Source organism: Ambystoma mexicanum, chromosome 11 (genome assembly GCF_040938575.1).
Source record: "Ambystoma mexicanum isolate Mex_15411 chromosome 11, UKY_AmexF1_1, whole genome shotgun sequence".
Taxonomy (NCBI): Eukaryota; Metazoa; Chordata; class Amphibia; order Caudata; family Ambystomatidae; genus Ambystoma; species Ambystoma mexicanum.
The window spans coordinates 979,274,163-979,290,023 of record NC_090934.1 but is presented as its reverse complement, the minus strand read 5'-3'; the positions used below and the strand labels follow the sequence as shown (position 1 = coordinate 979,290,023).

The window sequence follows — 15,861 nt, the reverse complement described above, 5'->3', positions numbered from 1 at the left end:
GCAGCGCAATTTCAAACGAACACTAATTCCTCGGACTCGTATTTGGCAAACATACTTGCCAAATTAAAAGCAGTGAGAAACAGCGAATTGAGAACCCTTAGGCGAAATGTCCATGCGGGAGATCATATTGACTATTTGGCAGCTAAAAAATTACTTGTACGTAAACATAAAAACAGCATAAAAGCTGTTCGCACCTCATTTCACCTAATTGGCAACCAAAACATGGTAAGCCTGATTTGTAAACACAGTACTCGAGACATTTGGAAATTACTTAGAGCAACCAATAAAAACTCCAAACCACACCTAGAATCAGCCATTGATAGCAATTCTTGGTTTGATTTCTTTCAACAGAAATATCTTTTACCGGAACATTTTCTCCAACTAACATTTCTGAGTTAGTCATTCACATTCCGGCACGATGCCCATGGTCAGTTGAGGATATTCTCTGTGCCATTACTAAGTTAAAAACTTCGAAATGTGCCGGCCCAGATGGACTGCCTCCTTGCGTGATTAAGGACGACCCGTCCTTCTAGGCCACTGTATTGTTGAGAATTTTCCAATCAATCTTCACCCTAAAATCCCTGCCGCCCTCGTGGGTGAGCTCCATCATTATTCCTTTGCACAAAAAAGGGCCATTAAATAACCCTCTTAATTTTAGGCCTATTGCCCTGATGGATGTGGCATCTAAAATCTTTGCACTCCTCTTACTGAAGGATGTCGAAACCCACATTACGGAAAAGCGTATTCTAAACAAAGTACAAACTGGATTCCGTAAAAACATGGGAACACAATTAAATGCCACCATACTGGCGCACTTAAATGCAAAAGCACACGGGCCTCATTATGGACCGATTTTCATTGCCTCCTTAGACTTATCTGGTGCATTTGATTGCGTAATACGTAGCAGACTGTGGGCTAAAATGACTGAACTCAAATTTCCGCTTTCTTTAATAGCACTCATTGCGTAGCTACATCATAACACGTCTTTCAGAGTACTCATATCAAGTAATGGCCGCCTGACCGACCCCATTCCAACGGCAATTGGTGTCAAGCAGGGTTGTAATCTTGCGGCAGTCCTATTTAACCTATATTTATCAGATCTTGAAGGAATATGGGACTTGGCAAAATCCTTTTCTGTCCGTCTCGGTGAGCTACAACTCTCGTGGTTAGCATACGCTGATGATGTGCTCTTGTTCGATAGTACTCAAGCGGGTCTTCAGAACAAATTGGAAACCTTTCATTATTTTTGCAGAGAAAACAACTTGACGATAAATTCCACAAAATCAAATATCCTTGTGTTATCTTCAAGGAGAAAGGTTCGCAAATTTTGCTGGCAATTGGATTCCAGCTTTATTCAAATCGTCACAAAGTTTACTTACTTGGGATACACGCTTGCAAACAATATTTCTGTTATCTTTTGGCAAAACACTTTGAATGAAAAAGCTCTTCCTTTGCAAAACCAAATGAAAATAATTTTTCGCAAATATTGTAAGTTTTCTTTAGTTCCACTCTTCGAATTCTACTCTAAAAAGGTGGAGGCAATTCTTCTATATGCATTAGCTCTATGTTTACTAGATCTCTCTGCCTTCCTAAACAAATTGCAAGCTAAACTATAGAAAACTACTCTCGGTTTACCTGCCTATCTTCCGAATGCAATCTTACGCCACAAACTAGGATTAAACTCCTTGGCATCTAGGCATAATTGGCGTATATTGAAAAATTATGCAAAGATGTATTTTCCTCTGGAAAACTCGATATACGAAGACTTTTTTGTCATGCTGAGAGAATCCCATCCGGCTTCGATTGCAAATTTCCATAAGCGTATACTTTTCATTTTATCCGGAATCAATATTTCGGCTAGAGATTTACAATTCAAACTAAAAACAGCTCACAAACGCTTATTTTGGAATGACTGGGCTGAGTCTTGTTCTCTGATATCGTCTTATGGATCTTTTAAGGAATATGCAATATTTAGACACAAGCAATCACCACGTTTACAATATCTCACTCTTTGTCCAAGTATTGAAACCAGGACATCCTATATGCGATTCCGCTTAGATTTATTTCACACGAAAATGAGAACTAAATACCGGAATTGTAACTCCAACAATCTTTTTGATACCAAGTGCAGATTTTGTAATAAGGACGAAGTAAGTGAAACCTTGAAACATCTTTTTCTCATATGTCCCTTTTTTGAAAACGAAAGCCTAAAAAATATCAATGCGTTTACTTCTACTGCCTCAGCTATTGGAAGGGAATTAATATGGTCACAATGTATGTGGGGCTCTAGTAACTCAATAATTCTAGCGACCGTACGTCTAGTGAAAGTCATCGAGGCAGCCTTAGCCAGCGATGTAGCGACCTAGAACTTCTTGAGTTGCGTATATGTTTGGCTTTATGTACTTATATGTTTTATGAAATATGAAATGCACTTATGAAAATTGACTTTTCAATAATCTATTGGAGATGTTTTTCTTTGTATGATATGCCTAAATGTAAATATTTTGTAATAATTCAATTTGTCGTTTTACAAATATGTATAGTGAATGTAGGTAAAGATATTTTTCTTTTAAATGTAAATGAAGTGTACTATTTTTTAATTTTGTAAGGATGCGTAAGCATCAAAAACAAATTTATTTAATAAAAATTAAAAAAAACAAAAAAAAAAAGAAGATGCCCATCTACTGGACAGTATTGGTACTCTAAGTGGCAAGTCTGGCGAGTGGCACTTGTGTGAGCTGCTGTAGAATCACTAAACTGCCCACCAACCAGTGTGCAGACCGAGTGAGTCTTCAGTGTGGCCGGGGCTATAGTCTATGGAATGCCGTCTACCTAAAGCCAATACACCAGCACATAAGATGATGGCAAATATTTGTTACATGCAGTGGTAGAAGTGTACCAAACAAAGTAGTGGAATGGCAGTCTCCGCAGGGGAGAGGGTAGATGGCAGCAGCATAGTGTAACATGTCACGAGGTGTTGCGGCCGGGCCATTGCAATAGTCTAAGTGATGAGTAAACTAAGGATTCTATTAAAACTTTACACTTGCACAAGGACATGAATGGACACATCCTGTGTATAGAGTGGTGGATATGGTCATAGAAAGTAGAGGGATGGTAAACAAAAGTAGTGGAACAATGCTCCCGATTGTTCCCGCTCACTTCGATCACTGGTTACACGGTATACGTTAGATACTGAAAAGTGGAGCAGGGTTCTTTCATGGTGAATCTGGTTGGGAAACAGACAGCTGTAGTACTAGTGACTGACCGAGAGGCCTTGACCAGTCACTGTCTTAGACATGCTTTTCCATTGACTATGGTGCAAGAACGTTTTCAAATCCTCACCACACTCTTGTCAAAACATATTCATGTTCTTCCACGGGGTGCAATATTCCCTTAAGGTTCTCCCACAATGTGCAGCCACACCTTAAGGTGCTTGGGTTTTTCACTGCTAGGTTTTGCAAGTCTTCCTTCACTTTGATGATGTGATTTACCGGGGTACACTGGCATGGGAGGTTTTTCCTTTTGTTTAAACTGGCAACATACCCACATAGCACTGAGAAAAATGTAATACAAATTACATTTTTTTTTCAAATCCATGCCAAGTGCCTCCCAGTTTACAGCTTTCTGACAAATGTTAATCCTGCTACAGTCAACCCCATCTCGATCTTAGTGCAAAGTCACTTGGATTCACCATTGACATAGTACACAACTCCAAGTATCACAACTGCCAGGGCCCAAGATGCGCAGAGTAGCAAGTTGTTACCATGTAAGGTCAAACCCTTTATTGTACAAACTCTGAACCATTATCCAATACCAGTCCTTTGCCACCTTGACAATGGCTATGCCAACTGAGCAAATATCTCAGCATCCACCCCGGAACCTACTAAAAGCCATTCAACATGCCTCAGCCAGTCTCAACAAAGGTGCAAAGAAATCCAAGCACACAACACATAGTCAGTGTCCTGCAGCGGCTTCCTTGTGGCACATTATGAAGGAAAAGAAAGCTCTACTCTTCAGCAATCATAGATTGCAGAGTAGGAGCTAAACCATCACACTGCCGCTGTATTCCCATCAGTTCTCAATACAAACTCCCCCTTGATCGAGCAGCGCTCTACTGCTCCCCAACTAAGTTTGCATTATACAAATTCCACAATCATACAGGAGTTGCAGCATGCCGGAAATCACCAGGGTCTCAAAAATAAGTTACGTTGAGGGGAGCAGGTGGAGCCCATTCACCCTGATAAAGTGACTATCTCTGGATACAAGTTATGTGTTTACAGCCTACAGAGTCTTTAAAGAAGCCATTGGGGCCTACAAATGTGTGTACACCAAGAAATGACAGTACTGTTCTTTACTTACTCAGTCACATTTATTGCAAGACATTCTGCGTCACCCTCAACCAACAAAAACTGGTTATATGCACATTGTCTTAACACCTCAGCGCTGCCTTGGTTCTAGCTAACAAAGAAACTTTGTGGATCAAGTCTACATAGCATGGGGAGAATAGATGACCCCTCCAAGTTATTAATTGCCTTATATTTTAAAACATGGTTTGACCTATCCTCTGCAATAGGACAGAGACCACTAGACAGACAGGTAATCCTTTTTGTCGATATGGGTGGAGCCTTAGAGCGACTGCCTTCAGAATGATTGTTCGAGGAAGAATGAGATGGTTGATGGGGTGCTAGTTACCCAGTTCAGCAGAGGCGCAGTGTTTTTTTGGGAGAGGGAGCATTTGGGTGGTTTTCCAGGAGGAGGGAAAGCAACCTTGGGTTAGGCAACTATAGAATATTTATATGGAAAGTAGAGTGTTTATATGACAAAGGTTGTCCCAACACTGGCACCATTGCGCACAAAGGTTTTCAAACTTTTGAAGACAACATAATTCAAGCGCAACAATGTGCCTTGGATCATCGCAACCCCCTCCAACTGAGGGCGTTGAACAAGAGATTTGTCTTCCATCGCCAGCAAATAACTTTACAAATGGGAGCGGGGGAGGGGCGTATATCATAGAAAAAGGGGGACCTCTCTGGTGATTTTAAAAGTGTGTGGACTTATAGCCCAGAGTTCGACTACCAATAAAATACAAATATCCTCAGCGATGCTTCTACACCTCCCTCCCATTCCTGAGCCCAGCCTCCCTAGGAAAAACTCTCCGGCACTCGAGGCGGCCACGGTGCTGTCCAGTGTGGAAGAAAGTAACGCACACAATAGAGAACCAGCCACTGCAGGAAGGTTTAGCCCCACATATTTGGATATTTTAGATAACTGTACAGCACTACGTCAATAACTGGCCTTCGAAAATCAGAATATTACACAGAAAAAGAAAATTGAATTGGAACAACATTATCCAGGTTTCTACCCCCACCCCAGTAATTTTGGAGTACAATCATTTCAGTAATGAATGCCATTATTCAAATTGTAGATTTGTATTCCAGCATGTGGAATGTTTCAGTGATGTGTGTATACAAAGTTGTGGCGTGTTGGTGGTTTTCAGGAATAGAGTTGGATGAACTTTTTTGAGGGGAAGATAGAAAATATTGGTGAAAAGTATCGTTTCTGTGGGTTTAGAGCTATAGTCTGGTTTTGGGAGCAAAAGTGGATTGACAAGAGAATAGGCAATGATTTACGGGAACACAATACTGTGGCTATTTAGTGAAACAAGCTCAGAAAAACATTGTTGATTTTATTTACAAGTTTTGTAAATTGTCCGAATAGAATTTATTTACTAATATTGCCAGTATGCCATTTTTTTTCATACAGTCTCTTTGTGACGCTGGAAAATTAACTCAATTTCCCCAAGTGCAATATCAGGCCTAACTCACTCAGACAATGGGCCTAATTACGGGTCCGGCAGTAACCCTGCCGGTGCTACCAGCAGGTTGCCACCAGACCCGTAATAATTTACTGTGCCTGACTTCCCAGTGCCACCGGGCTATTACAAGTCCGGCGACCGGGAAGTCAGGTGCTGGTACATTTGTTAATCCCCATAGAGTCCTGTAGGACATAGCATAGGACTCCATGCGTGTGGGGACACTGGAGCACCGGCACCATTATCAATGGTGCCGGTGTTCCCGTGACAAGTCTGCCTACCATGGCTGCTGCACCCGGCAGGGTCAGACCTGTCGGGCACAGCGCCCCGGCAGGCAGACTTGTAGTTTGCTGTTCTGAAAACAAGTGTGCCAGTGAGCTTACCGGCACCCTTGTTCCCGGACCGGCAACATTATAATGAGGCCAAATGTCTTTTAGCTGCTTTGCTAGTTTCACTACAGCTCCCAAAAAACAGAATGGGTATCACTCATTTCCGAATTTCTTTCAGCACTTTGACTACATTGACCAGAATGCACTTTCAGGAGTCCACCTCAAAACATCTCTTGGACGCTTCGGTACTTTAACTACATTTACCAGAATGCATTGACAGCGCTCGCTGTCTCACAGTGTCTTACACTCAGTCCCATGGCAGGCCCTTTGTCTTCTCACACCAATGCACTCTCTGAACACTGATCAAGTATTTCCAGCTCTCGCAGAGAATCCCCCGGCTCCTTGGGTGAGCTCTCCGACGCCTTCGTCTTCATGTTACACCCTCTACTCCACCAATGGCTCCAGGTCTCAGAGCGCCTCCAACGGGCAAGGGTTTTCTAATGGAACCCAGCACCAGGAAGGCCAATGTGCCTCCTCATCGCAGCTCCTCTCTGGGCCATCTCTCCTACAGGCTTCTGCGGCTCTTGCTTCAGGCTCACCTCTCTTCCAGGCCTCCAGAGCATCTGTCTTTCTGCTGTGCCACTTACCCTTCACAAACTACTCCAATCTTCATCTCATTGATGAAGCGTCAAATAACTTGCCATCAAGGCTCTCATTGCTTTAATGATCTCCGGCTCCACCTCATTTCCCAGCATTAGGAGTCTCTACATTTGGTTACAGGGCCCTGTGTGGGGAAGATATAAAGGCTCAGGCTAACATCTTGGCTCACATTACTATTTCTCTCTGGAGCTGCCCAATCAGTGGGGAGTGCTCTCTGTTCCCCTGGCTAATCCCGATTAATGGGCCACAGTTCCATTTCCGCCTCCACCAGGGCCTCAATGCACCCATAAATGCAGGGTGCATTTGGGAGACCATGAGAAGGCACAATGCTGGCTTCCAGAATGGGTGGAGTAGGTTAAACTACTAGGCCCAGCTGGCCCTAGCCAGCCTTAACAGAGGCGTGTCTTGAGAAGGGCTCTGACAGCACTTCACTCTGGGTACGTCATACCGCCACATGTCCACGACTTGTCATGTAACAAGGGCACTTTGCTCTAGCGCAGGGGCACTGACGGCATCTGCAATGGTTGTAATGCCAGTGAAATTAAATATGGCTGTGTTGCACACTGGCACAGAATGGGGATTCACTCGACATGCCCAGTAAGCACCCAGTTCCAGTTTACTGCACTGAAAACGTATCATGAAGAGCAAGCTACCACTGGACCTAACCGGATTCTGCAGTCCAAGGAAGAGACATCATGTATCCTTCTGCACCACACAATATAATGGCAAGTATTGAGATCAAGTTTAGGGCCATCACACTGCGACAAGGCATTCCATAAGCTCAGGAAAGAAATTGGTACCCAGAAGAGGACAACTTGATATCCAAAAGAAGCCTGACATACCTACCAAGCTCCCAGTTTCGCGCTCCCAGCAAGCTTGGCATCCGCATTCTGCTTGATATCAAATTCCCAATAAGCAATACATCCCCAGTAAACTCACAGTTTAGAAATCCCAAATCTGCCTAAAATAGTATAGAGCACAAACTGCCACTGGAGAAACCCCGCCGTGTACAGATCAAACTAAAGAGGCAATACCTATCCCTATGCCCCACCGAAGATGATGACAAGCCGGTTTTTGGCCCATTGCATTGACAGGTCTTTGCAAATACTATTGACAAAAAAGATCCCTAACATCGCATGCATTGCCAGATTTCTGATGGTGCGTAAAAACTCAAAACTACATTGTTTCAGAATCTTCTGTAGACCCTCCACTCCTAACACAGAGTGCCTAATTTTCTGGGGAGAGCAGTACCCTGCCAGTATATTCATTCACTGAGCCTGTGAAGGCCACCCAGCAGTGAGGCAAGATTATATAGGAAGGCTCTGTTCATCTTGCTTCATGATCCAGCTTTGTCCAGGTCAAAGGGGTATGTCGGGGCTGGTACAAACTGTGCTAACCTGCTTTTCCCTCACTCCACCAGTGCAATGAAACTGGGCAACAGATTACAAAAGGTGAAATATTGGTGTGCAGCAGTAGACAAGTGCAAGATAAGTATTTAAGGAGCTGGTTATGGAGTCCAGCAGTCAAGCCATAGAAAGGTCTGCTAAATCAGATTAGGATTACACTAAATCCGTAAAATAAGGAGAGGTTTGTAGAATACCATCCTAAATGTGCAACCTTTTGCCCGACGATTAGCAGGGCCATGCCCGTCTTCATGCAATAAGGTCTGACATGCATTCTGATGGTTTAGACGACCAAATGAAAAGGGGCCATTAAAGAAGGTACTATGCTTACGAAAGGGGCCATTAAAGAAGGTGCTATGCTTACGAAAGGGGCCATTAAAGAAGGTACTATGCTTACGAAAGGGGCCATTAAAGAAGGTACTATGCTTACGAAAGGGGCCATTAAAGAAGGTACTATGCTTACGAGCCTTGATACTGAACAATAGAAACTGTAATCAGTATGGATGCTCACTCGTAAACCATTAGTGCAACATTCACCAAAAGTCCCAAACATACAGATTTACCGCCAGGATACAGGCAAACTTGTAATTAGACAGTTTGATGGCAACAACTAGTGTAATGCAAAAATGTAGAGGGAATAGCAAAGAGCACAGAATGCAGCTGTGAGACGTGGGGTGGCAAAATGCACCCCCACCTCTGCCTTGCGTTGCTCCCTGCATTGGCTCGCCGTGGAGGACCAGATAAAGTTCAAGATGCGGCGTCTTGTTTTCAAGTGCCTTAAAGGCCTTGCACCACGATATCCGAGGAATAGCCTTTATCAACCTACTAGGTCCTTGAGATCAGAGGATAAATACATGCTTGTAGTCCCTAATACACAATGCATGTCCAGGGGAGACTGTAGCTTCTTGGTCTTCGGGTCGAGACTTTGTAACAGTCTCCCACTGGAAATACAGAAAGTGGACTTGCTAGAATTTCGCAGGAAGCTAAAAACGAATCTTTTTAAATAATTTTGTCTATTGGTATTATCTGACTGGTGATTGTACTTGGAGGAGGAATGGTTTCATCTGCGCCGGGATACGATTGGATTCGTTGCGCGCACTAACCAAGTGCCTCAAAAATAAAATGATCAAATTGCTCTCTGCAACCAATTGCTTTCCAGCCTGCCATAAGGGACACAGAAGCGGAAGGCCATTTTCAAATCAGAAATGGTCTCACTTTGAGAAGGGTAGTCCAGCTGAACTGCTCGGTCACAGCCCTTCAGTTTGGGCTGGACAGCTCCCATTAGTGGCAGGTGTTACAACATGACTACTGCTCTGCAGTAGAGGGATGAGTGGTGTATACAACTCCTACTCATCCCCACACTATTACTAAACCAGCAGTAATCTACAATTCATAAATGGCGATATAGGCACAGTCCAACAGGTATACCTCCTTCACCTCTTATGCCAACATTTGACAAGGGCAGGGAGGGATCTTTGCTAGCAACGAAGCATCCAAACAATAGAACTGGTGTATCAGAATGAAAGAATGCCAAACCAAGGTTCTTTAAACAGATTGAAGACTTCAATTAAACTGAAAATAGAAAACAACTAAAAACCCTAGAATTCTTCCCTGTAAGAGAAGACACAGAATAAGCAGACTAAGATGAAAGAGGCCATATGGGTCTGAAGATGGGTAGACAGGCATTATTTTCAGCAGCAATGTTTAAGTTATATGAAGAAGTCTTTAAAAGGGTCAGCACAAGGTTCTTAAAATGTCACTAGGGCTATTTTAGGCGGGCCAAGGGGCAGAACCACTACACAAATACCTTAAAGGATTGTTATTGGGGCCCAACGCATTGAGGCAGGGTTTAAGGCACGTTACAATGAGATGGTGTCGAGTGGATTGTTCCCCATGGATCGAATTCACCAAGGTGGATGTGTCAGAGTGAGATGTTTCAACAACGTTTGCGGTCCTGCAGAGGTGATCGGCTTGAATCGAGCGAAAAATAGGCAGATAATGGTCGAGTCGGCACTTAGAAGTGCTCAAGTCGGTTCAACAAAGTCCAACAATGCTATTTGGTTCTTCGGTGGTGATCGACTTGAAAACGACTGGAGCACAGGCAGGAAATGGTGAAGTCAGCGGCACGAATTGGACACAAGTGTGGCGAGTATCAAAATTGGAAAGTCGGCTCGAAAACAAAATCAGGGTGGGAAACAAAGCCCGGAACTGTTTCTTGACTCCTGGGTTGCAGGGAAACTCTGCCCAGGAGAACAGGAATCCTTGGTCTGCCCTTCCCAACCAGGAAGGTTGCCAGAGACGGTCACCTCCAGTGAGCAGAATCCTGGTTTCAGCGTTCAGGATTGAGGCAGGACTTGTCCACACAGCAGTTCATCCAAATGCTCCATTTGGGTGGATGAGGGAATGGTCTCTGCCCCTTCTTGGAGCCTTCTATCTTCAACTCTATGGCAGAGGACTGTGGGCAGACTATATCCTGATAGAGTCTGCCCAGCTAAATCCTTCTTCTCAAGTCCAAAGATGATCGAATTAAAGGGGTGTCTCACCCACTTATATAAACTGTCTGTCACAGCAGATTGTTCCATTTCAAGACTTCTGAAAGGGTCCAATCTTGCTGCTGTGAGCAGTGGACAGTCAGTCTCAGAGGGCTTTGTCTGCAGGAAGTGAGCAGGACAAGAAGCGTGGGTGACCCAAGATGGTATGATTATAATCTGGACTGGAACTCTTTTCCTGGCTACTCTAACTCTGCCCTCTCTCTTGTCTGTGTTGTATCAAATAATCGTCCTGCCCTTTGAAGCATGAGGCCTCTCCCTGTCCCCTGGGGCAGACCCTGAACTAATATGTGACAAGTCTTTCCCACGAAGAACAAAGGCTTGCTGCAGGTGAGCCCAAATGATCTGTTTTGGGTGACACTCAATCCCAGATAGAAAATACACAGGAAGGGGGTCAAGGTCACTAAAAACAAAGCTGACAAAAAAATAATACCAAAGAGTTTTGGCCAGTATAAATTGTAAATTCCCAGACGCCACCATGTCAAAACAAGTCATGGCTTATAGGTAGAGATTAATCTGCAACAATGTCCGGAAGCACACCATTAAATCATTTGGAACTGGATTGTCCATGGTTAAAGGCAGTCCATGCCTGCTGGAACTTTCAGTTCCATCTGGCTGTTTGTAGAAATTCATATTTTACTCTGTAATTGCCTTGTTGCCAAACTGCAAGGCAACTGTTGAGGGGTGCCGGTAGATATGCTCAAGAGGGTTGCAAGTTGGCACTTTACTTTTCAGCATGGGGCATTATGAAGGAGAGTCTGATTCACAGGGCTCACTGAGGGTCAGAATTACCAGCATACAGTTGGGTCATAAAAAAAATAAGATTAAAATGCCACCTTCACAGATGGCATTCTGCCCAATGGAACTAAGGCCAATGTGCATATGGATAGTCCCCCTCCTGTAATGGCACTGAACATACAGAAACATGTTTACATTGAGGCTGTCCAGAGATATGCCATTGGTGGCAAGTCATTCAAAACGTTCCGTTCATCACTTTTTGATGCTCAACGACTGATGTATTCCCTTTAATCCATGTGGAGGACCATATATTAACACAAAGCCATGGTATTCATGTGTTAAACCCACATTTAAGGCAATAGTCGACAGTTTAAAAGCAGATGCATGGCTATAAATCATAATATTAGGATAAGAAGAGAAGGTGCTCGACTTTAAATGCATATTTGTGCATGCATAAATTATATACATGGATAATACCACTTCATAGTGCACATAAAAGAGACTGCTTCACAGCAGATTAACTACAATTGGAGTGGACACACCTCTTGGATGAGTTAAATTATAATTCGTTGGAAAGTGAGAACATTTAACTATAGAATCCGATTTTCAAAAGGCAACGAATTCATAAACAAAGCAGGCTGAGAATAAAAAAGTTACCTTCCCAACAGAACAGTAGAAAAAGGGGCACCTTGATAAGACATTCACTATTGTATAAGAGGCGTAATAGCTCACTAATGTACAAGAGGCGCAATAGCTTACAATTGCGTCCTCGTAGAAATGTATACGCTTGACAAAAACAAAAAGGACATGCAAACTCACTTAACATTGAATATTGCTGACAGTGGTCGGCAATGCAGAGCTCTACGTGCCAGGAAGACATGGGTGTCTCTTCTGACTAACGTCTTCCTAATTTCAGCATTCAGAGCCACCTGGAGTGGTTGCAGAAGGCAAGTGGGAAAACCAGCCTACGAGGCGCTATGGTCCTGGAACTTGGAATTAATCTTCATACATGTGCAGCTGTCTGTCAAGCATGGAATGACACTCTTAAGCACACTTGCGGAAAGTAGTGTTTACATTATTTCGACCCTTAAGGTCCAAGTGGCATGTCCTTGTCCACAATGACATTGAAGTTCTTTACTTAAGTCGAAAATTGTCATATTTAACTAACAAAAGTGAGTAGTGAATAGGACGACAGAACCCTAATGAGGAGTACTCCCAAAGCAGACCACTTGGTGTATATTGTGCTAAAAAAACGGGCTCTTTTGCATGCAGTTTTCAATATTGCTCTGACACTATATATCATTTAAGCCTGCACCTCAAATCAACGCTGGTGTCAAAATAAAAACGGGAGTGTCACACAACATTGAGGAAGAACAAAACAGGATAATGTAGCCATTCAAAAAAGAGAGAGTGAGGAGAGCGCTGGCGAGTGCACAGATCAGAAAATAATCATTTGGAAGAACTCATGATAGGTATGAAGTAAACCAATGCATCACACTCTCCGAAAAAGGACAGCTATACTTCAGCCGCTGTGAGGGGGTGGGTAGTTTGATTATTTCCAATTCAACAAATAAGGCTAGGCCCGACTTCATGACTTCACGGTCACCCCACAGAACACACATGGTCAGACCATATACCCTGCAGAGAATGGATGGGAACTAAAAGGATAGGTCTCCCTCAGGATAGAACACTCATTTCGTGAAGCATTTGGACTCTGGCCACAGTGGGGAACCAGCCCCTGAACTTACAGTTGCAACGTTTGAACAAACTCCCATGTTTTGGGAATGTACCACAATGTATCAGTAACAGAGACTGCTACAGTTATTTGCCGTTTATATTCTTGAGGAGAATCAACTACTTTAGAATTGGCCCATATATCTGCCCCTAAGGAGGGCTTGGGTTTTCCAACTCAGTTAGAATAACATACGTCTTGCCTTGAAAAGGACCCGTTGTTTTGGGTCGAAACACGTGTCGGCGTCTTGTTTTTGCATCAACTCATAAAATCTGTTCCAACAGCGTTTTTTTTTACTGAAGAATCTATTGCTTTGGACTCCTTGTTTCACTGTATTTGTTGTCCAGTTACACATTAAATTTGAATAGGACATTTACCATTCGCTTAGGGCTGCGCAATCATTTAGAGGTGACATTTTTCAAGTGTTTCTCTCTCAGGATAGGTTGCATCACTATATTCCCGATTATTTGTTCAGATAGTTCGCAATCGATAGTTGGTCAACACCAACGTGCCTACACATGGTTAATACAGCCAAACATCAGGCCAAGAATGCTTCTAAATGCCCAAGGGCTTGCCACTAGTGCCCTGGAGCATGAGCACCGGCTTTAAAGAGAAGAGGAGGGCATTTACAGCCTGGAGGCATCAATGCAGGCAGTGCCACGAGCTACTTACTAGGGCTGAGGGCCATAAGGCGGTTTGCAAAATAAATAAATAAACCTTCCAGAACTATTGATATTCTGCAAAATGCTGTTACGCACAGGAGAAGAGCAGTATGTAGAGCATGAGTTTCTTGGTCAAGCTTAGTACAAAACATGAATGTGTTGTTCAGTGAAGAATGGATGTGGCGGGTGAAAATAGGAAAAGGAAGGTCAGATGAGGGCGTGCAATGGTGAAGGAAAAGACAAGCGTATGCAAGAGACAAGCCACAAAAAGAACCAGTGGGGAATAGTGCTTTAGGATGACCATTGCTTCAAATCACCTGCATACTTCCAAATGGTGCACCATTACCCCCCCCCCCCCCCAGGAATGCGCTGGGGCCCGTTCACCGGGGATTCAATAAAAATGAGAAACCACGGGAGGGGCAAAGCCTGAGGCATCTTCGCCATACATCTGCATGGGCTGGGCAAGGAGCACGGGGCAACAGGCACGGCCCCACTCCTTCGGGAGTTACAGCATTTAACGTTTTCAGGAGAGAATTCAGACACGAAGCCGGAGCAGCACTTACACCGTGAAGTGGTAGACGAAGCACTTCCAGCCCGTGGGCCGCTCCAGGAAGTTGTATATGCGGCCCTGCACGTTGCTCCGGGAGAGCAGGGGGCGGCGGGCGCTGTAGATGGACATGCGGGGGTCCATGCTGACGCGGGGGAGGTCGGTCGTCACCAGCACCGCCTCGCTCTTCGGGTCCGGGGCAGGGGTCTGTCCGTTGCCCCCGGCACCCTTGGGCGGCGGGATAGGCTCGTAGTGGGCATTGGCAGCGTTCTCGGCCATCTCCAGAGAGGGCGGCTTCTTGTGGCTGCCCCGGCGGTTGGGCAGTGCCCGGGCCAGGCTCCAGCGCCGCTCTGGTGAGGTGGACATATGGGTAGCGATCCGGCGCGGGCTACTTTCCCGACAGCTCTTGCCCTTTCCTGCTCTTTGCCCCTGGTTCAGCTGGGCAGTTGTGCCTGGGCTCGGTCGCCCTCCGGTGGAGAAGTCTACGGGGCGCCCCTGTGCAGAGGCAGCGTGTGAGCGGCGGAGCTGGGCGCAGGCAACCCGCTGCCCACCCACACCCCGCGTTTCAGCTCGGGCATGGCACAGAGGGAGTCCTGAAGGAGTGCGGTTCCCCGCTCCGCCTCCTGCGCACACCGGCTGGGAGGGAACTTTTTCGATGTACACTTCTTCGCTGCAGCCGCAGGTCCCTCCGCTGCTACGCGCGGCTGCTCCTCTCCGGCGACGCAAGTGCCTCACTCTCTGCTGAGGTACCTCCACAGCTCTCTCAGGGCGCCCCGGCTAAGTGTAAAGTTACGGGTTTCAAACATTCCTCGTGATGGCAATAAAGTCGCACGTTCTTCATCTGTATCCAGCCTCCGAGTCCCTCGCGTCTCCTGCTGCTCAGGTCTCGCAACCCCCTCCCCTTCCCTTCCCTACTGATAAGACTCTCTCTCCCCCCCCCCCCTTCCTTAAGTGCTACAATTTTCTCTGCCAGTCATACAAGTAGCCCTCTCAGCTTTTGTTTACAAGTTCAAAACAACGCTCATGCACAATGTTTCTGAAAGTAAACAACAGCGTTCCTTCCTCTGTAGATTAAAAGGAACAACCAAAGCAGTGTTACACTTGCTCCTCCCCGGTCCTAAAACCCTTATGTTTGCTTGCGGTTTAACACCTCCTGGTGGTCTGGTTTTACCTAGCAGTGTGAAAACAGAGTCCCTGTTCGATCGCAGTAGGCATTTTCCAGTTAAGTATTGTTCGACCCGTGATGTGCCATCCATTTCATATAAGCCTGGAAGTGGCATAGTGCAGGGAAGTGATAGCGAGGTAGGTGTAAGCAGCAAATGACCTTTCCCTACATCATGCATAGTGTTGTGGCGGGTGCGATGGACAACCGGCCTGCCCACCAGAGTGCCATGAATACCAGCACTCAACAGGCCCAGTGCCTGTGGAG

General features: G+C 45.0%; 1 protein-coding gene across 1 annotated transcript in view; it reads right to left on the bottom strand.

Moving 5' to 3' along the window:
• The window catches only part of KCNQ1 (potassium voltage-gated channel subfamily Q member 1), a 1,232,969-nt gene extending 1,217,765 nt beyond the window's left edge, over nt 1–15,204 (bottom strand). The window contains exon 1 of the mRNA XM_069624134.1: nt 14,449–15,204. Coding sequence (XP_069480235.1) covers nt 14,449–14,798 — 350 coding nt within the window. The 5' untranslated portion in view covers nt 14,799–15,204. The remainder of the gene's footprint in view (nt 1–14,448) is intronic.
• Between the last annotated feature and the right edge of the window lie 657 nt (nt 15,205–15,861).